Below are 25,893 nucleotides of genomic sequence, written 5' to 3' on the forward strand. Positions count from 1 at the left end.
GGCAAGACGCCAGACGTTGGGGTCTTTCGTCAGTGGCGCGGCGCGGGAGCTGTGAGGTCAGAGGAAGCGGCCGGGCCAGGGGGAGGGTGTGGGGAGACTGGCACCTGTCAGTGCTAGGGACGGGCTCGCGCTTCGCCAGGGTTCTGAGCCCGGGACCTCCGCTGACTTTGCACGCAGGCAACGGACCCGTCTGCGCTGCGGCCCCCTTTGTGGCGGCTCCTGACATGCAGGGCCCGGGGCACTAAGCAGTAGCGGCGGCTCCAGCCACAGAAACAGCCCTGGGACCCCGTGTAGAAGCTCCATCCCCTTGTCTTTGTGTCCTGCGTCCCCAGGCTCCGAGGCAGGTATTGGGGGTTTCCCTCCTGTGTCTGTCCTAATGGGCGGGGCTGTGAAGCCTGGCAGGTGCGGCGAGTGGCCACGCCCACCCGCAGGGAGAGGTTGAGCGGACCCATTGAGCTGTTGGATGCCCTGCCTGGTCCCCATCCCTAGCGGGGGCCGCCTTCTACCTACACACATTTACCCGAGTCCTCTGGAAGGAATCTCTGCTTCAAAGGAAGATTGAAGGGGAGGTTAGAAAATGTGCACGTGGCTGTGTTACTCGTCACAGATGGCAACAACTGCTTTGGTTTGTTACTGGTTTGCAAAGGTTTAGTTACTGAGATGTGATTTCCTTGTGGAGTGGAAGAAATTGAACAAGGGGAAGTTACTTTACAATTCTAACGAGGTGCTTTTACAAGGACCCAATGTCCCTGTTTTTTGTTTGGGACAGAAACAACTTCTTGAGGGGAAGTATATAAAATAAATGAACTAGTTTCATTCGCCCATTGAAGAAATGTACAAACTGTTTTATCATCTTTTGCCCATTTCCCCCCGTTATTCCCCAACTTGAGTCATATCAACTCCAGATTCTTTGAGGGCACAGATTGTGCTTTGTTCACTATAATTAGCAATTTTCAAACCTAAGTGCTTGCATTGTTGTTATTCCTCAACTAATCTCTCACCTCAGCTGTCTCCCTCTCCCCCCACTAGCATTCTTCCATTCACCAAGTGAGAAAATCTGTATTTTTTTTTTTTTTATGCAGGAATCTAAGAGGTATTTAAAGCAAAACACAAAACACATGTTTTGTGCTAACTAATGTGTGTTTCTGAAAAATTTGCATTTTCTTCATTTGGTTATTTGATTTTTAGGTGTCTTAAGTGATTGAGGCATCTAATTGTAATAAAATATTATAGAAGGACTGCATAATGAAATACAACAGTTTAGTGTCTCCCTTTGTCCTCTCAGTCCTATTCTTCAGAAATAACCACTTTTAACCTCACCTAATTTAGATTTGAATGTTGCATACTTATGGTAGGTAAACTACTAATTATTTTTTAAATTGACTTCTTAAGATAGTCCACATCATCCACAAACATCTCATCTACAAATTTGTGAATAATTATTATAATATTTAGTTTTCATACTGATTAGTTCTAAGTAAATGTAAACTCAATTTTTTTTCACATCAATTTTCAAAAATATATTGTGGCTCATTATTTGGTAAAAGAAGAAAAGTAGCGACTCTAGTTTATTCTTTACCATTTCAGAAACCAAATCTGCTCCTACCTTCTCTGAGCTGGACCTTTACTTACAGGCTATCAGAAGATTTGTCATGTTAATAGCAAATTGATTCTTTTTCACTTCCTCTACAATGACAAAAAAATTATGCTTTATGTTTTGGACCAATGTGCTTCTTAAATGGTTTTTAACCCCTCCGCACTTTCACAAAGACTTTCTGATTTCTTTTGAGGAAGAGATGCCTATGCTTTCATCACCTAGTCCTTCCATCTTGTACTTTCTTGACCACCTATTCTCATTCTTAGTATGAGAACCTACCATTTCATTTCTGTGCTTGAAGATGTTTTCCTTGGATCCCAATCACTTTCTGTTTAATTTGAATAGATTCTATTCTAGTCCTTTTGTGCAGCTTCTTTCCTGGGTTACATTCATTGAACTCTTGAATAAGTAGCAATAATTTTTAACTCAACATCTTCTATTATTTGGTTTTCTCCTCTAAAGAAATTTATTTATAAAAGGTATGTGGATGGTAATTTTATTTCTTAGTATTTGTGTAGCTGTACATTATCTTATTGCTGTTATGGTTGATAGTTTTGCTGGGTATAGAAACCAAATCTTCCAAGACTTCACCATCTTCTAACCTCTTCACCATCTTCTAACCTCCAGTGTTGCTCATGAGAAGATGAAAATATCAGTCAGATCTTAATTTGTTGGTGCTAGGATTATTTGTTTGCTCTCAGAAATTATTAAAATTTTTAGTTATGCGTGATGTTTTGAAAAAATTTTATGATATATATTTTTCTTAAATATATTTTTATTGATTTTAGAGAAGAAGGGTGAGGTAGAGAGAAATAGAGACATCAATGATGAGAGAAAATCATTGGTCAGCTGCCTCCTGCACACCCTGTACTGGGGATCAAGCCTGCAGCCCAGGCATGTGTCCTGACAGAAAATGGAATCACTACCTTCTGGTTCATAGACTGATGCTCAACCACTGAACCACACTAACTGGTTGATATATTTTGGTGTGAATTCCTTTGAATTAACTCATTCAAAGGTGCTAGAATAAATAACTCAGTGTGAATCTTTTTTCTTTTATCCTCCTTGAAATTATAAGACTTTTTCATTTTAAGATTTATGTTTCCCTTCATCTATAGGGAATTTTCCCCTATTGTATTGTATTTTTATTCTCCTTAGTTTTTCTGGTTTTTGGGTTTTTTTTGAAACCCATTAAAGTAATTCTTTTGCTTGATTCACATGTCTGTTATCTTCTTGTATGCTTTTACTATTTGGTAATCACATCAAGCACTCATTTAATTAATCCTTTCTCGTGTTTTCTCAGTTTATTTTTTTGCTTCTTATTATCAGATGAAATTTATATATATTAAATACTGTTAAATTGTGGTCCATAGTCTTTCTACCAATTTTCATTCAGTTTCTTTATATCCTCCTAATATGTACTAGTGGCCTGGTGCGTGAATTCTTGCACATTGAAAATAAATTAAAAGAAATATTTTAATATTGCCAATCGCCCTTTTTCTTTAATAGAAGTGTCAACCAAATTCACGATCAACAATGACAGATTAAAACATACACATGGGATTGACACCAGCGAGAGCGTGTATCACGCATGTGCAAGTTAACTTAGCCTTTTATATATACTGATATATAAAATAATCTTGCTTAATTAGACCCATTTTCTGATGTAGCTAAACTTTTTCCAACCCAGTGAAGCACCCCAACTTCTCTTTCAGGTAATTTTCAGCAACACAGCAGTAAATATCAACTCAAAGCAGATTATTATTGTAGATCACTCAGGGAGAATAAAGAGTAAAATATTTAATTTCAACAGTGTTTGACTATATTCTGCTCAGTGAGGAAACTTGAAGTTATTTTCAAGGTCCAACATTTCTTTCTTCTTTTCAGTCGGGTCAAGTTTCTAAGCTTTCTAAATCTTTATTTTCTGACTAATTAAAAGAAAATGGGATTCAATTGAGTCTCCTATTTACCTACTCCAGGACTTCTGTGAGGATCAAATGAGATGAGGCACAGGAAAACACTTTGCAAACATTTGGTTGAACTGCAAAATGTTTACACCTGTCTATAAAGCAATTTGGATTCCTGCGCTGAAGAAACTCCAAAGAGGCTAGTTGCTAGGGAGAGGAAGCTGGGTGTTACCTGAAGTCCATAGCGACAGTTTCTGGGCAAGGCTGGGCTGTGGGCCTCATTTTGTGCCATAGGGTCTTGGCAGCATTGACTGCAGTTTGGTAGGGTGTCACTCTGGGGGGGTGGTGGAGCCTGTGTCCTACTTGGGGGAAGCCTCGTGTTGCTTTGTGGGTGCCAGGTCCGTGGTGCTGTTTCTTTGTGAATGGCCAGTACACATCACAACAGCTCCTGCATTGAGCGTCTGCTCCCAGTGGTCAGTGTGTGTCATAGAAATCAGTCAGAGGGTTAGACACTTAGCATATTAGCCTTTTATATATATACATATATATATATTAATATATATATATTATATATATATATATATATATAAAATCAGATTTCTTGTTACTATCTGACAGATATAAATTTCATATGGTTGTAATGAACAATTTCCTGAATATTAATGAGTTATTTATCTACTCATATATATTGACAATTATTTTTTATTCTTTTGTGAAATATGTTTTTCCATACCTCTTGTTTTCTGTAAGGGATGTAATATCTTCTCAAATCTTTCTAAATATGTTAGAGTTGAGTTTTGGATTTAAAAAAAAAAATATATATATATATATATATATATATATATATATATATATATAAAATATTTATATATAAAATTGATTTCAGAGAGAAAGGAAGAGGAAGAGAGAGAAACATCAATGATGAGAGAGAGAATCATTGATCAGCTGCCTCCTGCAAGCACCCCACTGCGGATTGAGCCTGCAATCCAGGCATGTGCCCTTGACCAGAATTGAATCTAGGACTCTTCAGTCCACAGGCCAATGCTCTATCCATTGAGCCAAACTGGCTAGGGCTGGATATTTTTATTTACAGAAGTTATTTTGGTTGCCTGTAGAGCAGATTTTTTTTCCTTGGCTTATTTTATTTTTTGCCTTTTGTTCTATAGTTTTTCCTTAGCTATCTAGTGATTTCTGGGCAGTTCATTATTTAAAAATTAAGGAAAGCTGTCTAGGTACTTTACACATATGCACAGGCTTATTGATTAACATACTCTGTTTTTGGATCATTGAGTGGACAGCCAGATCTTAACGGGGTCCTACAAGTTCCAAAAGTAAGAGGAGGTTGATTTTGTCTGAATCTGAAGTCTCTGAAGGGCTGGGCAAACTTCTTCACTATGTTATAGGTTGTAACTTCATCTTTCTGTTTCTTGTGATAGTACTCTTCCATATGCAAAATGCTTCACAGTAGTTTCTTAAAATCTTTCATCAGCTTGTGGCTCTTTTCTCTTTATTGTTATGAGATTATATATTTGAAAATATTTTCATTCTTTTGTTGAGATTTCTGGGCAGATGTATTTATGAGAAGTGGCATATCTCCTTAATTTAGAATTCCAGATCTTTATTGTGAAAGCTGAGAAGGGAAGGTTGCTGTGCTTGACCAGTAGAAAGTCTCTTCAATGATACACCTGGGCAGGGGGGAAATTTTATTCAGGACCTTTTTTGTCATGGTTGTCTTAATGTAAGTCAGATTGATTTTGGAGCAAGTTTTTTAATCTCCAGGCTGCTCTATTGCACAACTCTGAGGCGCCATATGTTTTGGAGTCTATGCTAATAAGACCCCTCAGGATCTACACATGGAACATTTATCTCAAACCTGGAGGCAATAACGTTTGTCAAGATTCTTACGGGGACTAAAACAAATCACATGTAAAACACCCAGCACAAAAATGAAATTGATTAGTCATTTCAATGACAGTGCCTTCTGTTATCTAGTTGAATTTTTACTACTATTATAATAAAAGTCCTTGATTATTTAAAGTGTCTGGTTAGTATCTCTATTTCCTATTTCCTTGCCTCATCTAAAAAAAAATTTCTTGTTAGTCTAGGGTTATTCAAGCTTTAGGTAAAGGGAAGAGCCTTATTGAAATTAATATGCAGTAATGAACTATCTCTAAACTCAGTACTGTCAAGCATCAGTGAAGAGGAAATGTCCTATCTTTTTCTTTGAATGCTATTGAAAGTGTTTGACTTAGATTTATAACTGCAATGTTAATTTCTGATTGGTATTTTTTTCTTCTTTGATATTATCTTGGAATTTTTAAACTTGACATTTTTTTACTTTGAAGTATTCAGATTAACATTCCCTCCAAGTTACATATTTACTTGAGGCCTGGCCCAAGAAATGCATACACAGGTAGGGTCCCTAGGCCTGGCCTTTGATCAGGGCCGATTTTCCTTGGCTGCTACCAGCCGCTCCCTTGCCCGCTTCATCCTCTACCCAGTTTCCAGTTCACTGTTGACTGACAGGCCCCGAGGATGATCAGGGCCTTCGGGCTGAGGTCAACTCCTGTGTTGAGCGTCTGCCCCCTGGTGGTCAGTGTTGTCATACCCAACTGGTCATTCTGCCATCTGGTCAATTTGCATATTACGCTTTTATACATATATAGATTGTTAATCATGTCTAAGGTAAGGAAACACTGGTTTAATGTTTGTTGATCTGTCAAAAAATTCTTTCCTTTTCCAGATTATCTTGGAAGATCTATGACTCGGAGATGTTTCCCTTGAAGGATGTTGAAATGGGTGCCTTTACCTTCTTTGCCTCCGCTCTACCACATGATGTTTGTGGAAGCAACGGGCTTCCTCTCACACCAAATTCCATCAAAATTTTAGGGCGCTTTCAGATCCTTAAGACCATCACCCATCCAAGACTGTGCCAATATGTGGATATTTCTAGAGGAAAACATGGTGAGTTGATATTTTTTATCCATTCTGTGTTCTTTGCTCTGTTACCTTGGTTAGGTTATAAATATACAGTACATGTGTCCATGCGTGCCTTTGCCCTTCACTTTAGCCCAAACTCCTGTCAGTCAAAGCTCTAGTCATTTGAGGTTTTCTGACTACATTTGAATGATTTATATATCACAGGTCTGAGAACCAGGATTTTTAATTTTATTTTTCAGGGAATTCACCTATCCTTAAACATATTTATTCACCTCTGTAAGAAGGAAATGAATGTTCTAATGTTAGAAACTTTATACTTTATTGGAATGTATTTTTTTATGGTTGAAGATAATTTGGACTCTCTTTGAATGAAAGTGAGCTGCTTTTTTTTTTTTTTGAATTGCAATAGCTTTTTGTTTTTACTTATTTTTTATTGTTTGAAGCATTACAAATAGTAGTACATATATCTCCTTTTTCCCCCCTTGACCTTTTCCCAGCCTCCTCTTATCGCCCCTCCCCCCCCCCCAAATGCTTTTTTCATATAGGATTCCATGTAGAGAACTGACATAGAAATGTTTAACCCTATTGGTTAAAAAGTTAATGTTTTACCAAGAAGATATTTACTTTCTTTTTATAGTATAATGGGGTGCTTCCATATCCCATGTCTTAATCAATTCAGGCTTCTTTAACAAAACACCATAAACTGAGTAGCTTATAAAGAACAAACATTTATTTAGTACTGGAGTCTAGAAAGTCCAAGACCAAGGCCAAAGCAGATCCCATGTCTAGTGAGGCGCAGTTCTTCACTAATAGCCATCTTGTCACTATAACATCACATGGTAGGAGAGACAAGGGAGATCTCTCAAGCCTCTCACAAAAGCATTAATCCAATTCATGAAGGCTCTGCACTCATGACCTACTCACCTCCCAAAGGCTCCACCCCAAACACCATCCGTTGGGGTTAGATGTCAACCTATGGATTTTAGGGGAACACAAATGCTCAATCTACAGAACACATAAATATGCTTATGGTGGCGATATTTTCTTTTTAATGATTTATTTTAGAGAGGGATAGAAGGGGAGATATAGAGACACATACGGAGAGAGAAACTTCTATTTGTCTTTCCACTTATTTATGCATTCATTGGTTGATTCTTGTATGTGCCATCACAAGGAATCAAACCCATAACCTTGGCTTATCAGGATGATGTTCAAACCAACTAAGTTACCTGGCCAGGGCCATCGTGGTTGTTGCATTGGCCCATGGACTGAAGAGTCTTGGGTTCAATTCCGGTCAAGGACACATAATTACAATAGATTGCAGTCTTGTTCCCCAGCCCCAATTGGGGTGCATGTGGGAGGCAACCAATGGATGTGTCTCACATCAATGTTTTTCAAGCTCTGTCTCTTCCTCTCCCTTCCAGTCTCTTTACAAATCAATGTGAAAAATAGCCTTGGATAAACAACAAAAAGATAGATATCATTTGAAACTTTTTATATGATTAAAAAATTGATATTGTCGATTCCTGAATGCCTCAAACACCCACCCCCTCCCTCCATAACCCCTGTACACACCATCCAATTACAAATTACAGATTCTAAAGAGTTTTCAGTTGTTAGGTTGGCTAAGTTCCAAAACCACTCTAGGAAAGTTTGACAATATACTAATAGTATATACTCATTATCATCTGTAACTAGGGACCATAATCAATCTTTTTTATTTTACATCTGCAAATTTGAATATGCCTGTCTTCACCTGTCTTCTAAAAATTTTGCCACTTTGCTCAATCCTTAGAACTTTTTCATTCTTGTATCCTCAAGTGCCCTTTATTCCTTTTCACTATGTCTGGAAGTCTGTTTGGAACTTTAGTTCATGTAACAGGGATCTTACCCTCTATCTAGGCTTTATTTTCTAGAGTTAATGACTCAATAATTCTAGGTATTTCTTGAGCTCCTTCTTTTCCTTCCTTTACCTAAATGTGCCCCTGTAAATGCTGAATCAGGAAAAATCTTATTATATAACTATAGGACCGATGCACGAAATTCGTGCACAGGTGTGTGAGTGTGTGTGTGTGTCTCAGTCTCAGCCCACCCTGCATCCTGTCCAATCTGGGACCTGTAGAGGGATGTCTGACTGCCCATTGTGGGACCTATAGAGTAAGGTGACCAGACATCCCGCTTTTGGTGGAACAGTCCTGATTTTTAGCAATTTGTCCCATGTCCCGTGGTGTTTTAAAAAAGTGCCAATTTTTGGAAAGTCTGGTCACAGAGGGATGTCTGATTGCCCATTTAGCCCAATCCCAAATGGGCAGTCAGTCATTTCTCTCACAGTCCAGGAGTACTGGCACCCAACTGCTTGCCTGCCTGATTGCCCCTAACCACTTCCACCTACCAGCTTGGTCACCCCCTAACGATTCTTTTGCTGGCCCAATTGCCCCTAACTGTTCTCCCCTATAGGCCTGGTCGCCTCCAAATGCCCTCCCCTGCTGGTCTGGTCACCCCTAACTTCCCTTTCTTGCCACCCTGGTTGCCCCTAACTACCCACCCCTGGTGGCCTGATTGCCCCCAACGGCCCTCCCCTGCAGGCCTTGTCCCTCCCAACTGCCCTCCCCTGCCAGCATGGTCACCCCTAACTGCTCTCCCTTGCCTGCCTGGTCACCTCTTACTTCCCTCCCCTGCCGCCCTGGTCACCCCCAACTGCCCTCCTCTGTAGGCCTGGTCACACACAACTGCCCTCCTCTGCAGGCCTGGTTGCTCCCAACTGCCCTCCCTTGCAGGCCTGGTTCCTCCCAATTGTCCTCCCTGTTTTCCTGATTGCCCACAGTTGCCCTCTCCTGCCAGCCATCTTGTGTCCACATGGGGGTGGCCATCTTGGACCACATGAGGGCAGCCATCTTGTGTGTTGGAGTGATGGTCAATTTGCATATTACTCTTTTATTAGATAGTATTTCTCTGGAGATCACTATTGATGACTTTGCACAGGAACCTTCTTTTTAGTTATCAATATCAGGTAGGAATGGATTCCCTTAGACAGGAATCTCTGTTAGGGCTGAAACCAACTCATAAATCTGGGTAGTCCCTTTAGGCCTATGCACCATCTTGCTAGTTACTCTGCTCCCCCTGCTTGCTCTTCTCCTCAATATCAGCACCCCTCTCTTCTAGGGTAAAATAAATCGGGGATATGTATAAAATTTATAAAGTTTAAGTTTTGCTGTTTAGAATGAAAATATCAGTGATTATCAAAAGATCAGAAAATTTGATTATCTTGTTTATATTGACAGTACTCATTGTCCTAAAAAATTGTATGTATAAGGATTAAATAACTGAATTGAGTATGTATTTACGTAAGGGTCTGTTGTTCCTAAGTATCCCAGACATTTCAGTTGCATTTAATTTGAAAATTTTGAAAGTTTCTACTCAACCATCTTCTTTTTTTGTTAATCTTCACCCAAGCATTTTTCCCCCATTGATTTTTCTAAAAGATATGGAAGGGAGAGAGAAAGAGAGAAACATAGATGTGAGAGAGATACATTGATTGGTTGCCACCCCATGGGCCCCCCACAGACCAGGGCAAGAATCAAGCCTGCAATTGAGATACATATGGGCCCTTAACAGGAATCAAACCCAGGGCAGAACCCTTCAGTCCGCAGGCCAACACTCTAATCACTTGCCAAAGTATCCAGGGCTACACAGTTTTCTTACCAAACAAATAAAATTTTCAGTAATTTAACAACACATGATTTTGGTTTGGACTCCACTTGATTGCCTTATCAAAGAATTTTGTTTTTGGTTTCTTTTTCCCCTTTATTCTGTTCTTGCTATGCAGATATCCTACATCTTGTCATTGTTATTCCCTCACTCCCTACCTTCCCCTTTGTATTTAGAGTCACATGTGACATATGGTCTGTTTTAGTAACATTATGTTTTCACATGTTGGATTAGCTCAGAAATCAGGCTTTCACCGTTTTCTATACAGTAGATCATTCAAAACAGACTCAAGATGATGTTAGTTTCTTGCTAAATCAACAGGATTAAATATTTCATCTCAAGAATAGTGAACATTTTATTAAAATTTGAGATCTTGTTTATAAAAGTAAAGTTGAGGAAAATATCTTTAAAATATAAAAGGCAAATATAGCATGAAATACTTGAACAAATTTAATGTTTTTCTTTTGAGGTTGAAATCTCTTCAGTGTTTAGAAGCTGAGTGAAGATTATAAATTGTAATGCATACCAGTTTATTTGGAATTTGTTGTCCAGAAATATTTTGGTCATTGCTAGTGAAATAGATTTGAAATTCAGGTAGAGAATAATAAAATTGTTAAGGACCAGTAACATAATTTATTCTGTATTTCTAGGTGCATACAATTTCAACCGAAATGTCTATATCAGTTCAGAGTTCCTTCAGAAAAACAGAACCAACAGGATATATATGAATACATTAATTGGTAGGAATTGGCATATATGATTTTAGAGGCGGGGTGGGTAAGTCTGAACACTTGAGTGAGACCTGAGCTGCAGTCCATGGGTGAAATTTCTTCCTTAGAGTAGCTTCTTCTCTCTTCTTGGGGCCTTTACTACTGATTGAATCAGGCTCACCCAGATTATCTAGGATAATCTTTCTTGCTTAAAGTAAACTTATTATAGATTTTGATCACATATAAAATACCTTCATGGTAACACCTAAATTTGAATAACTAGAGGCTGCAGCCTTGCTATCTTGACTCAGAAAACTGACCATCCCAGTGACCTAGTAACAATGCTGTTTCTTAAGTACTGACTTATTTTCATCAGTTGCACCATATAAATATTTATTTAAATATTATATTTAAAATGTAATGAGCTAGTCTCAATTTTTACTGTGAATAACAAAAGGATGATGCAGTAACTATATTCTAATAACCTTTCAGATTACCTGAGCACATTTACAAATTTACTTTTTGTTAAAAAATTATTTTTCTTTTAGTCCTCTACTTATTCAACTCTTTTATTATTTTTCTTTTGCTTAATGTTGTGCTCTCTTCAATTTCTTATTATTGATTTCAAACATAAAATTCAGTCTGTATGTACAACATAGTGATACTTGGCATTCATCAGATATTTGTTAGAAGGAAGATTATTTCACAGTTCTTTTATGTTCTCTTTAAAGTTTATCTTAGTGTTACATTTGTTTTTGTTTTTTTTTATAAATACTGCCACTATATTGCCGACTTATATTTGGCACATGATTTCTAAATATTTTTGTCAGATTTTATTATGTGAAACTATATTGTTTTATAACAAACAGAAGTTATTTTCAAACAGCGATCCAGAGTTTCAGGATGAAAACTCTAATGATTTCTTGAAAAACCTGGCTTGTATTGGAAATAGTGTTTTGGTATACACTTCATTACCTCTGGGAGAAACTTTGATATTCTACCACAGATCATGGCTCTGCTGCATTAAAATAATACTTCAAAACTCAATAGGATCCTAAAGTTTTGGCAAACTCTGTTTTATGATAATTTGAAGAAATTTCCAGAAGAAGCTTGATGGCAAACACTTTGGAAATATCTCATGGATATCAATATGTATGGATATCCAAATTAAAATTATTAGTTAATGGAGTGTGTACACTTTAATAAATTATGATGTTTTTGTTTTATGTTAAAATCAGTGCTACTGAGGTGTTATAATGCCTAGTGTACAACATAAACATATACTTTTCCTCACAGGACAGATTTCTGTTTAGATAATGATTGTCATCATAAGAGACTCTTATTCATTTCTAATGGCCATATCATGCCTTTGATCATTTATTTAATAAGTAAACTCCTTTAAGAGTATTTTTCTGTTAGATGCTTATATTTTTGAAGTACCATTCTAGAAACTGGTGATGTATTTGAACAAGACCAACATTGTTCCTGCCCTCATTATGTAGTGGATAACAAATACATTAAATAAAAATAAATGTAGTTTTTTGTTTTTTTATGGTTGAGATAAGTGCTACAAAAGAATAGTATAATGTAGAATCTTATCTAATAAAGAGGGAATATGCATATTGACTATCACGCCATCACAAATATGGAAAAGCCCATAGCCACAAGATGGCAGTGCCCAGTCCCCTTAGCCCCGCTGGAGTCCCCCAGTCCTTTCAGTCCTGCTGGATTGGGTCACAGGTGTGAGGTGTGGCCAGATCCACCCTCAGCTGCCCAGGGCCAGCCCAAGGCATAGGCAAGCCTCAGATGTGAGCTGCCCAGATGCATAGGGCTGGCCCAAGGTGCAGGCAAGCCTTGGATGGTGGCTGCCCAACCACCCAGGGCTGTTCAAGGCTCAGGTAGCCAGGGCTGGCCAAGGTTTGCACTGCAGGCAGTGGAAGCAGCAGAAGTGTGATGGGGGTGTCACCTTCCCCTGATCACCTGATTGCTTCCAGCCCCTGAGGGCTCCCAGACTATGAGAGGGGGCAGGCCAGGCTGAGGGACACCTCCTCTAGTGCATGAATTTTCATGCACTGGGCCTCTAGATTATATTACAGATGGAGCAAATTTATTTTGGGGGAATAAAACAATATTTCTTGAAGAAGTCACATTTAATTGAGGAATGGATAATAACACTAGTTAACACTTAGTGATTACTATATGCCAGGCACTATTCTAGGATCTTATATATTACCATATTTTCCGGTGTATAAGACGACCAAAAATCGGGGATCGTCTTATACGCCGAGTATATCCCGAAAATAGGCGAATATAGGCCTAAACCTATGTTTTAACTGTAAAATTAGGGGGTTGTCTTATACGCCCTATCGTCTTTTTCGGTTGACTTTTTTCATTTCAAAAGTCGTCTTATACGCCAGAAAATACGGTAACTCATTTTAACCTCAGCATAACTCTGTGAGGTTGGTGCTATAACTTCCTCATTTTTCAGAAAAGGAAACTGCAGCATAGAGAGGTTAGCAAACTTCCTCAAGGTCACAGAACTAATGAGTATTAATCCTAAAATTGAACCCGGACAGAATAATCTGTGCTCTTAACCACTATGTTTAATGATAGAATTTGACTGGGAGAAGGGAATGGGGAAGATAATTTTAAGCAATGGGAATCCATGTGCTAATACCTTAAGACATGAAGGGAGGAAGGCCAGTGTACATGGAAGTTGGTGAGCAAGAGATAAAATAACAAAAAATAAAGCTAGAGAGGAAGTTATACATTTAGATTTATTAATATTTCATCACTTAGACTTTAATATGGAAATATATTGGAAGGGACTAAGAGTGTGAGAAGCTCAATTAAGAGACAGTTGTGTTAATCTAATAAAAGCTGATGCTGGCTTGGACCCAGCAGATGGAACAAACTATACAGATTCTGCAAACAGTTGGGAGATAAAAATACCAGAACATATTGTTTGGATTTGAGAAAGGGATATTGCTCCAAAATTTCTAACTATAGAAGCTGCCAATGTAGTGGCACTATTTACTGAAATAGTGCTAAAGGAAACAGGCTTATGAAGCAAACTATATGCTCATTTTCAGTTCTGTTGAGTTTGAGATGACTTTTATATTAAAGTGAGAAATTGTCTGTATAAGCCTGGAGTTTAAAAGGGAGTTCTGGACTTGAGATAAAAACTGAGAGGTGTTCAGCCTTGGTAATAATAAGGAGAAAACACAATATGAAGACCCAGAATTAGGTGGGGGAACTAGAAACATTTAAAATTAAGGAGAAAACACAATATGAAGACCCAGAATTAGGTGGGGGAACTAGAAACATTTAAAATTGTGGTGAGAGAGATTCCAGTTTACAGAGTAAACTTCAGAGAGATAGCCAGACAGCTATAAGGAAAACTTACAAAGTGTGGTTGGATGGAAAACAAAGGATGCAGCTTTTGATTTTGTTTTTCTGATACCATTATTTCCTTTTTTTTTTTTTTCATAGTTGTGCTAAATTACTTGGAGTTCAACTTTGTATGTTCTTTTATTAATTGAATTGAAGATTTTCTTTACAATTCTCTTTTTTCTTCTTTAGTGGTCTTTCAAATTTAATTCTCTTAAAGTTCCTGTTTTGTCACATGGGGTCTTTCATCTGAAAGTGATAGCTGTTATTTAGAGCATTTTTAATCTTAGTGTTTCAATCCATTCTGTATTTTGCTACCCTCTCTGAGAGTTTCAACTTCCAAAATGTGACCATTCCATATCCTGCCCTCACATTTTACTTGACTGCCTGTGTATAACCTTTTCCCATTTCTATTCCCCCATGTGAGACCAGACCTTAAACTAATTGTTACCCAGTTAGTTCCTTTTACTGGTTTTCCTACTCTGAAATTCTCCTTTCCTATCTTCTATCTCAATTTTCACTATTCCTTGTAGTCTCATTGTACCTTCACTTTTTTTTTTAATCCTCACCTGAGGATACTTTTCCATTGATTTTTAGAAAGAGTGGAAGAGAGAGGGAAAGACAGAGAAACACATCTATTGGTTTCCTCCTGCAAGTGCCTTTACCTGGACCCAGGTCTGGGAGGAGCCTGCATCCAAAGTACTTGCTCTTGACCTGAATCAAAACCAGGAAACTTAGGTTCACAGGCCGACACTCTATCTGCTACTAGGGTACACCTTCACTTTTTTATCTTTGCCATCTATATTTTGTGATAATCTTCTTTCTTATCTAATCTTGAATCCATTTTGTATGGATGTTCACAGTATTGCAATTTCTTTTATACCCTTAATCTCTTCTGAAATAACCTTATTAAAACCCCATCCACTTGTAAACCCAGTTGTATTTTTCTCTTGTTCTTATATTAATCATTTACAAATATATATACATTTGCTACTATGTCAGACAATGTGTTAGTCACTAAGGTTACTGATGAAGGAAAAAGTATCACGCTCAGAACTGTGCTATCTCATTTATAGATCTGTTAGAAAATAAAATTACATCATAATATTGATTGTGCCTGACAAAATTTTTATTACATAATCTTAGAAGGCCCCAGGATATTACAAACAATCCCATATCAATTTTCTGTTCTTTCTCCATAGTCATGATTCAGAATATTTCTACTTTTGTCAAGTTTCTGAACTCAATTTCACAGACTTTTTGTTGGACCCAGGCTATGGAAATAATCTGTTCCTAGCTCCCAATTTTCCCTTCCCTTCAAATATTTTTTATATCTTCATCCAACCTTTTTCTTTTCCTAGTCTATGTTAGGGGAAGGATCACTTTTTTCCAAAGGTAAGCCTTTCTGTCTATTTTTCCTGATGTGTTTTCCATGGGAGAAAAACACAATATGAAAGGATGTTACTTAATGTATTGTTTTATTACACATTGATCCTGTTATTCTATATATTTGGTTATATATATTATGTAATTAATATAGAGTTTGAAAATCTCTTAAAATATCATTTGTATTGTCTGTTAATATCACTAGTGAGATGTATTATTTTGTTATTAAAATGTTGTATTCATAACATATAAAATGGATTTGTTTTGTTTTATTCAGAGAGACTGGTGGTAGTGGCTGAACACTGTGAACAGAGCCTGGAAGACTTACTCCAAGAAAGGAAACCTGTGAGGTACTATGTAATATCAGAAACATTGAATGAAAAGCAGAAGTTGGCAAACAAAAAGCCATTTCAACTAGTAATGGCAGTGTTTTAGTTCCTTCTGTTACTTGTTTAATGATAAAACCCAGGTGCAGATTTTCATTTTGGGAAATTTAATTCATAGACCTCATAGAAATTTATTGTTGACATTATCCAATGTTCAACTTTTGTGAAGCAGGCATTCTCTGAAGCACTTGGCAAAAAAATGCCTATGCAGAATATATGTGACAATTTGAAATCTTTTTAGCACGAAGCAGTTCTGCAGCTGAGATTAAGAGTATTTTCCTGAAAGGGGTACTTGGTAACTTATACAGGATACTAGTATTCCTAGGGACCCAATGAATTGTGTTATTTAAAGACCCTGTTGAAGAGTCTAGAAAAATAATATCATGGTTTGGGTAAAATTTAATGCAACAGTTTAAGTTCAATTATTTCAAGACTTGGTATATTTATTTTCAGTTTCAGGCATTCTTGGCAAGAAGAGCATAAGGTCTAAGTTATATTATAAATATTCTATTAAATGAGCTTCGTGGATTTTTCTGAAAATATCTTAAAATTATAAAAAATATTTATTTAATGCATAAAGAAAGCTATACCAAACCAATGAAAAGTGTTTTCCAGGAGTCTTTACAGGATTATACTTATTTTAGTTTAAAATATTATTTTTGCTGAATAGTTTTTAATTGCTGCTCTATTCTAAATGAAAATAGATCTTTTTCAAGGGAGAAAAATATGTATCTTACTAAATGGTAGTAATTTACTAGAAGTAAAACAAATAAATGGAATAAAAGTACTTTTGGTGCTCTTTTAAATGATTTGGTTTTAAGCAGTCTCCGGCATGAAACATGCAGATATCAAGTATATTATTACCTTATTTGCTTCTTTAGAAAGTCTAATCTGACCATAGGAATTAAAAGTCGTTTTTTAATATATTTAGAAATAACTTACTCTTACTTAGTATATGTATTTTATAATTATAATTCTTGCATGACACAAATTTTTTAAGAATATGTTACTCTGTGATCACCAGTTTAAATTTATTCTTTATAGGCAACAAATGCTGTGAAAGATATTTGACATTAAAATTGAAAACCAATTGTAGCCACATCTTTATTGAAAAAAATCCCACACAACACTTAATTTTATTTCAGGCTGGGTTAAATTAGAATAAAAATGTATAATTCGTTATATTTGATGCGGAAATCTCTAGCTAGCTAGTCAGCCTTGGACAATTATTTTAATCGTTTTATCTGTAAAACAAGGAGTTTCACTTGATATAGGAATCATTCTAAAGGGTGTTATTCTCAACTTTATATTTTATTTAATATGCATTACATTTGGTAATATAATATTGACCAATTGCCTTTACAAGTACATATTTTTATGTTTTCTTATACCAGTACTAGAGGCCTGGTGCATGTTTCATGCACCAGAGGGGTTCCTTGGCCTGGCCTATAGGATTGGGCTGAAACTGGCTCTCTGACATCCCCCGAGGGGTCCCGGATTGAGGAACGCGGGAGGTTGGCCAGCAAGAGAGGGACTTCAGAAGGGCTCCAGGATGTGTCTGGCCCATCTCGTTCAGTCCCAATCTGCCAGACCCCAGCAGCAAGCTAACCTACTAATTGGAGCATCTGTCCCCTGGTGGTCAGTGCACGTCATAGCAACCAGTCGACTGGTCGACTCTTGCCCCCTGGTGGTCAGTTCATGTCATAGCGACTGGTCAACCAGTCAACTGCCTGCCTCTTGGTGGTCAGTGCACATCATAGCAAGTGATTGAGTGACCTTATCATATCATTAGCATATTACGCTTTGATTGATTGAACGGTTGACCAGATGACCAGACACTTAACATATTAGGCTTTTATTATATAGGATACGTATTAACCTATTATTGTCCTTTAAATGGTAGATTTCTTGACAGAAGAATCTGTGATCAAATCTAAGTGTAAAATTATAGTGCTGTAATTGAAAAGGCTAAATTGTTATATAAACATCTATTTTATGGTCCAGCAATCCTACTCCTAGGTGGAGGATCTGCTCAAATTCTGGGCCCTAGCTACCTCATTTGCTTCAGTCTATTCTCTGCCTTGCCTTGGTACTTAACAAAGAGAAAGGAAAAATACATGACTACCAAAATATTTGCACAAGAATAGTCCCAGAAACATTATCCATAGTAGCCCCAAACTGGGAAGAACTCAAATGTCCATTAGTGGGAGAGTGGGGTAAGCAAAGAAGGGTATATAAATCAACAGTACTGATATATGCAACAACATGATGAACCTTAAAATTATTATGCTGAGCAAAAGAAGCCAGACACAATAGATTATATTCTTCTATATATATGATGTTCTAGAAAAATCAAAACTCATCCATGGTGGTAGATATAAAAACAGTGGTTGGGGGAAAGGATAATAGAAGAACTTATTTAAAGTAGCCTTGAGGGACTGGAATGCTGTAATGGAAATTTTTTTACTTTTTGATCAGGGTATTACATGGTATGTGTGTGTTTTTTTAAACTTGTCAAAACTCCCTGAGATATATCTTCTTTTTTTAAAAAAATGTTTTTATTGATTTCAGAGAGAGGGAGAGAGAAATAGAAACATCAGTGATGTGAGAATCAACTGTTGGCTATCTTTTGCATTCCTTCTACTGGGAATCAAGCCGAAACCTGGGCATGTGCCCTGACTGGGAATCAAACCATGACCTCCTGGCTCATGGGTTGATTCAATCACTGAGTCACCCAAACTGGGCTATACCTTAAAAAAAAAAAAAAAAAAAAGCCTGTTAAGTTATTTTTTTACTATAATATAGCCACAATATTATGTTGTTAATTAAGATGCCTGATCCAGTGGCATACTTCTGTGTATTTCTTTTTTTCTATAAGAAGAAATAATTTGAATTAGTTATTGCTTCTTAACAAATTACTACAGCACTTAGTGGTTTAAAATAGCAATAAACATTTATTATTTTATACAATTTCTCTGGATCTGGAATTCATAAATGGATTAACTGGGTTATTCTAGTTCAAGATCTCATGAGGTTGCCATCAATATATCAGTTGGGACTTTAGTCATCTGAAAGCTTGGCTGGAGTCAGGTGATCTATTTCTGAGATAGCTCATTCATTTTGTGCCATTTGTTGATAGGTCACTAGTTCCTCTCTGTCTAGATGGCCTTTCCACAGCCTCGTCGGAGCCTAGTGGGTAAGAAATAATGTTCTCAAAATTATTCAGTATTCACTTATGGTATTTGGGACAGAAGAAATGAAGTACTTTACCCTATGAAGGGAGAGGATAGAGTATTAAGAAAATATACTAGAGCTGGAATAGGGTCTCCACAGACATACCTATGCTACTATCCGAATTGCTCTATACTGGAATTGATGTTACTCATGGTCTTGCTTTCTCAGTCATTCCAAAGGACTTTGAAACTACTAGAGTAGTTTTCTGATCATCAGGATGGTAAACTGTAGAATGTTCCTTCTGATCTCTACGTTTTCTTCCTTTACTTATTAAAAGAACTGAAGCAGACAAGAGAAGCTGTTTACTCAGAAATTTCTATTTTCATTATTTTACCTCAACTGTCATTTTGTGTGTTCTTTTTACTTTCACTTGGCTATATAAGGATAAAGTTTATATTGTTTTGCCATTATATTGTTTTGCCAATAAGAGTAAATCAATTAGCTTATGAAATGTTTTATTTTTCTGTGTTCATTATCCTTGTTTTAGAGATGATAAATCTCATGACAGTGAACACCAATAGTTTCAATAATGTAAAGGTATAAAAAAGCCACCTTCTTCAATGCCTTTGTATATGTTTTCATGATGATAAAATGCTATAGGTGAAAGCATATTCTTTGAGCAAGTAGATAAACATGAATAACATTAAATGCAAATTTCATATGGTCTTTTATGCTATTTACATTTTACAACAGTCTTTTTCATTTATTTAAAATAGAACATTCAGCCAAAACCAGTTTGGCTCAATGGATAAAGCGTAGGCCTGCGGACTCTCAAAGGTCCCAGGTTCGATTCCTGTCAAGGGCATGTACCTTGGTTGTGAGCACATCCCCAGTAGGGGTGTGCAAGAGGCAGCTGATCGATGTTTCTCTCTCATCAATGTTTCTAACTCTCTATCCCTCTCTCTTCCTGTCTGTATACGTCAATAAAATATATTAAAAAACAACAACAAAAAAGTAAATAAATAAAATAGAAAATGCAGCCCTGGCCCGTGTGGCTCAGATGGTTGGGCTTTGTCCTGTGCATTGGGGGTTGGGGAAGGGTGGAGGGGAAGTTGCTGGTTTGATAACCAGTCAGGGCACATGCCTGGGTTGCAAGCTCCATCATGGTGAGGCGCATGATGGAGGGAGCCAATTGATATTCCGTTCTCACATAGGTGTTTCTTTTTCTCCCTCGCCCTACCCCTCTCTCTAAAAATCAATTAAAATATTTAAAAAAATAAAAGCACATGCAGTAACTTTAATGTGTGTGTGTGTGTGTATATATATATATATATATATATATATATATAGTATATATCTTCGTGTAATATATATAAATTTTTGTAAATAAAGTACTATTTTTTCAGCATTATGGTCATAGACTAAAATTCAATATTTTTCTTGTTCTTTTTGAAATGCAACATTCAACACTTACTGTCTTTGAGTAGAAATGTATCGGTCAGTGTCAGTTTTAAGTTGTTATCTGATCCATCCATCTAAATTAGTTTTGTGGAAAACTGACTTTTCACATATTTGGATTGCATTAGTCTCCAATAACAGAGTAGGTTTCATGTGCAGAGTAGATGTGCTGAAATTTTAATTAATTCTGTAACCTGTTTATGGAGAGTAAAAAGATGTTCTTATGGCTTATAAATCACTTCTTTCCCCAACTGCCAAAAGTAAACACACTGCACCTGTAAAATAAAGGCTGATGCAGAGTAAACAGGAAATATATTTAGATGGGGTTGCAATTTGAGACCCATGGATTTTACTTGTCCATCTGCCTCTAACTGTTGCAAAACTGTAAGCTGCTAGTTGTCTGGTAGTTACTTACGGTTGATTGGCTAAATTTAAACATCATCCAAGATGTATATCGTACTGGATTTACATTTTAAGTCTTTTGTAAAATTGATTGGATGGGGAATAGAAGCACAAAACCTAGAGAAGAATTTTGTGCCAATTTACTCACTAACTTTTTTCATAACAAATTTAATATCATTGAACTAAGTAATGTCCTAAAACATTGTAGTAGTAATTTGTATTACAAATATATTAAAATATCTGGAGGTTTCAGGTCCTACTAGAAAATTAGGCATTCTTTTTATAAGTTTAATGTCTGTAGAACCCTTTCAAGAATTCATGTTATCCAAACAAAATAATTTTTTTTATGATTGGGGGGTATTATTGAGTCAGTCTTTTGTAAACTTATTTGTGTAGACAGTTTGATAACCTGGTTGAAAGAGAAAACTTCTCATCATTTTTTAAGAGTCTATTCAAGCCTGAATAGGAATAATTAATAATTGGAGAATATTGTTCTCGATGTTTTTTTTTTTTTTTTTTTTTTTAATGTTGCTCGTTCCAGAGTTCAATTTTGTCAATATTTCTCTCCAGTTTTAGTTAACTGATCAAAATTATTTGTTGGAAACATAGAGGCATGGAATTAAATTAAACTCCCATAACAAGTAGGTTTCTAGTAAAACTAAAGTGTTTAGAAGATATGTTTGAAAATCATATATGCTTAATTGAATATATGCTTAATTGCTACTCTGAGTCAGATTCAAGATATTGAAAAGTGAAGAAATGTAAATCTCAACTCCTTTCTAAAAGATTTTCCAGAGGATATTAAAAAACAGATATATCTTCATCACTCCTATTAAAGGAAGCATGAGGAATTGGTTGGCCTTTTCATGTGTAGGTGCTATTTGGAAAGTATTTTCCCTTTCTGTTACTGTTATGCAGAGCATGAATTTCTGCTTAATCTATAATATAAACATGCCAGCAAGTGTAGTTCATAGACAGATACTCAGCAGAATTTTGGCACATACAAGCAAGTTTCTGCATTGACCTTAAATGTCCAAGTGAAGAAGGGTGAGTAGTGCAGGTATGTTTCTTTAATAACATGTAGTTTGTCATATGTTTTTAGGGTTATGGTTCTGAAAATTTATGCTATAACAAAATGCTCAGCATTGTAGAGGTTGTACATGGACACTTTGATGGGAAGCAGGTTATGCCTGCAGCTGTTCACGAGCTTGATGGAAAAAATGATCTGACTTAACTCACATGAGTAAGTTTTACTTGTCCCTATTAAAAGATTGCCTACTCACTGAATTAGATATTCCAAAGAATTTAGACACATTGTAGAATGCAGTCCAGAGTTGGATAATGAGCCACATGGCATAGTCATTGGAAATAGATAGTAGTCTCCTTATTTTAGATGTTACCTGATGGTGGAAGTTGAGGCACATTTTCTTTCTTCAAGGGCTCTAGTTTCAAAGTGCATTTGAAGTTATTGCTATGTAGTCAAATAACTTAGAGATTTATATAATTTATGTATGTTTTTCTTCCTATTTTATTGTTTTGTATAAAGAGAGAAAATAATACCAAAAGATGCCCTTTTCTCAGGCTTAGAATCCTGCAGCTACCTTTTGCATTCACCCTCTCCAGTGTCCTATGGTATATCCTATTCATTGTCAAATAACATTAATACAGCCTTGGTGCTATTGCTTACATCTCTGCTGTTCTCTACAATCTTTAGTTCAGCTCTTCATCATCAAATAGCATGACTATGGCAACCTTCTCTCAGCTGGTCTTCCTGCCTTTAGTCTTTCCATATTCCAATCATTCCTACTTTCTGCTAGTATATTAATATTTTTAAAAATAACTTCATTCCCTGCTCAGAAACATTTGGCTGCTCTCCAGTGTGTGTGTGTGTGTGTGTGTGTGTGTGTGTGTGTGTGTGTGTGTGTGTGTATTATGTATGTATGTGTGAAGAAAATGCATTATATAGTCATAAGACAGACTTCAGTATAATTCTGTATTTCCAAATAGTGTCTAAATTGTACAAATAGTTTTTATTGTTACCAATATATACTTGAGAAGATTGAGTGCCAGTGAATTTAAATATACCATGAAAACTGTGCTTTTTGTCCAACAGTGTATTTTCATTCCTTAGCGTACAGCACTTGTTCAAGGAACTCACTTAACTCTCTCTGTAACCTTCTGCACTATACCACTGAACCAAAGCAAAAATTGTGTTTTCCTTCTCCAAATTCTTTTATTATATTGGTTCTCTTTAGTTGCAATGTAACTTTCCCCTCTAGCTTATAATTGTTTGCCTACAATTATAGAATTAAGAAAGTATGGTTTACCTTCCCTAATTAACTGTACCCTTTTGACATGTATACTATAATTTTTCATTTTCCTGTGTCCTAACGAATAACTTCTTATAAGAATTTGTGTGTAGTTAATGTGCTGTAAATTAACTTTAATGAACTAAATATGTTTTTAGTTTAGTCACACAGTTTGAATTCTCCTTCCTTTAAAGTTCTTTTAAATTATGTGCCATAATTTTATTTCCCAGACATGACTTTTGGTGAAAATATTATGCAATTGTTATTTTGGTAATTTGTTAATTATTTTCTTAAAATTTTTAAAACTATTTTTATTATTGATACTATTACATATATCTCTATCTCTCCCCCCCCCAGCCTGTTCCCCACCTGCACCTAGACCCTGCCCCTCCTCCTCTCTGACCATCAATCACTGTTGTCTGTATATATGGGTTATGCATATATGTTCTTTAGTTACTTTCTTCACATTCTTTCATCTAGTGCCCACTCTCCCCTTGCCTCTGATAACTGTCTGTCTGTTCCATTGAAGATACTTTTTCTTTTTAAAAACAGACTGATTAAAGGAAACAACTTGTTGACTTCCATTCCCATGGTTCTGAGGAAGAATGCACTTCTAATTTCATTCAGGTTGTTGGCAGAATTCAGTTCCTTGCAATTTTAGAACTGAGATCCTTGTTTACTATTGTGATTACTGTCCATCGGAAACTGCTCTCAGCTTCTAAAGGCCATCTGCATCTCCAAAGCTAGCAATGGAGAATCTTGTTCATATCACGTCTCCCTCATGCCAGGAATCTCTCATTTCCTTTGTCTCTAACCTCTAGATATAAATTTCAAGGACTCAGATGATAAGGCCAAGCTCACTCAGACAACCGCCTTTCTTAAAGTCAGTTGTGCCATATAACATAATGTGATCAGGGGAGAAAAAACTGTCATATTTATAGTCTTGGTGATTATGCAAGGTTCACATTGGAACGGATATCTTGGGGGCCATCTTAGAATTCTGCATCACAGTTTGTTTAGTAAAATTTTGGGGAAAGTTTTTAGTCTCTTAATAAGTTTGATCTTTGGTTTTCTTGTTTGTATTAGTAAGTTATTGTGGCTGAGATGGTGGAAATGGTAGTGCAAGCTTGTCAAACTCCAAGCTAACATGGGCCAAAAAAAACAAGGCTTAAGTTTATGTGGGCTGCAAAAAAACAAAAGCTTCAATTTTCATAGAAACATAGGTTTATTTCAATAGAGACATGCTGAATACAAAGGGTTGAAATAAATGAGTAAATGTTAACATAAAATAATAGAACATTTTAATAAAAACTAATATTTTTTCTTGAACATTAACTTACCGGACACTGAATAACTGTACAAATTAAGCATAACACAAATAAACCTATTTTCCTTGTTCTCTGAAAGTGAAATATTTTCTGTTGTGTGCATCAAACAAGTCAGTACAAAACTAATGACATGGCAATCGGCTGCTAAAATATTCTCTGCTAGTATTAGTGGAGAGAAATGGTGTGCCTGTGCATAAGGGAAATGAGTACAACATGAATATAGTAGTCATTAGCAAACATTGTAGTTCATTATTAATAATTATTTATAACTGGATATTATAAAATTAAGTTACAAAATTTAGTTACACACCATTATATTGGCTGGGCTACAAAAATATTTATTATGGACCATAAGTTTGACATGCTTGCTGTAGTGTGTCAGGAGTCATCAAAACCACTTCCAGCTCAGTGAGTCGCTGGAAGCAAGCAGGGGACTCACAAGTCATTGTACTAATTGGTTACATTGTTCTCATTTTGTTATAGCAAAAATGTTCCAAGAGAAGTCAATAATGAAAAAAGAAAATGGGGCTAAGTATGGAGGAAAGCAAACACAAAGTTTTTTTGAGTCCTCCCTAGGAGAGTTATAGATGTACTTAATTCTTCCAGCAACTAATGTGGCATTTGCAAAGTGTGGTCTATTAGAGAAACTTGCCTGAGTCTGTGAGTCAAGGGTGTTTGTTGGGGGTTGGTCACAGAGGCACTGGGTGCCTGTGTGACTGCTGTTACTGATGCTCTAGACCCCCCAGAAAGCAAGCAATTCTTCAATATACAATAAATCATTGTTTGCACAAAATATCTAGACAAGCTAGAATGGTTCAAGGTTTCCAATGGGCAAAACCTTCTTATTAGTGAGAAAATTACTAAAGTACAATTCCCAGGAGCACACAAAGGGCCAGTTAGGACAATAGGCACATTTGGGTAACAAGGAAGGTTTGAGATTGATGAGATTCCTTTTTGAGGAAGTGTTAAAGTAGATTTTATAGCCTCTTCTAACAATTCATGCGGGATGTTATGACTGTAAACTAATGGTTACCAGTCTCATTTAGTGTTAGTGTAAAGACCTTTTATTTTTTCACTCATCAATGAGTATTAGTTTTTATTGCTGCTATAATATATTTGCCACAAATTTGTCAGCTTAAAACATTACAAATTTATTACTTAACTAGTGACCTGGTGTATAGATTTGTGCACATTGAAA

General features: G+C 36.3%; 1 protein-coding gene across 3 annotated transcripts in view; it reads left to right on the forward strand.

Annotated features, from left to right (window-relative positions):
* Positions 1–203: 203 nt before the first annotated feature.
* Positions 204–25,893, forward strand: part of TBCK (TBC1 domain containing kinase) — a 162,494-nt gene continuing 136,804 nt past the window's right edge. The window contains exons 1-4 of one of the 3 annotated variants that reach the window (XM_045589220.1): positions 204–344; positions 6,248–6,468; positions 15,916–15,988; positions 19,164–19,220. In XM_045589220.1, coding sequence (XP_045445176.1) covers positions 6,276–6,468; positions 15,916–15,988; positions 19,164–19,220 — 323 coding nt within the window. In that variant the 5' untranslated portion in view covers positions 204–344; positions 6,248–6,275. The remainder of the gene's footprint in view (positions 345–6,247; positions 6,469–15,915; positions 15,989–19,163; positions 19,221–25,893) is intronic. The other 2 variants (XM_045589218.1, XM_045589221.1) reach the window with 2 other exon arrangements.

Source organism: Pipistrellus kuhlii, unplaced genomic scaffold (genome assembly GCF_014108245.1).
Source record: "Pipistrellus kuhlii isolate mPipKuh1 unplaced genomic scaffold, mPipKuh1.p scaffold_m20_p_1, whole genome shotgun sequence".
Lineage (NCBI taxonomy): Eukaryota > Metazoa > Chordata > Mammalia > Chiroptera > Vespertilionidae > Pipistrellus > Pipistrellus kuhlii.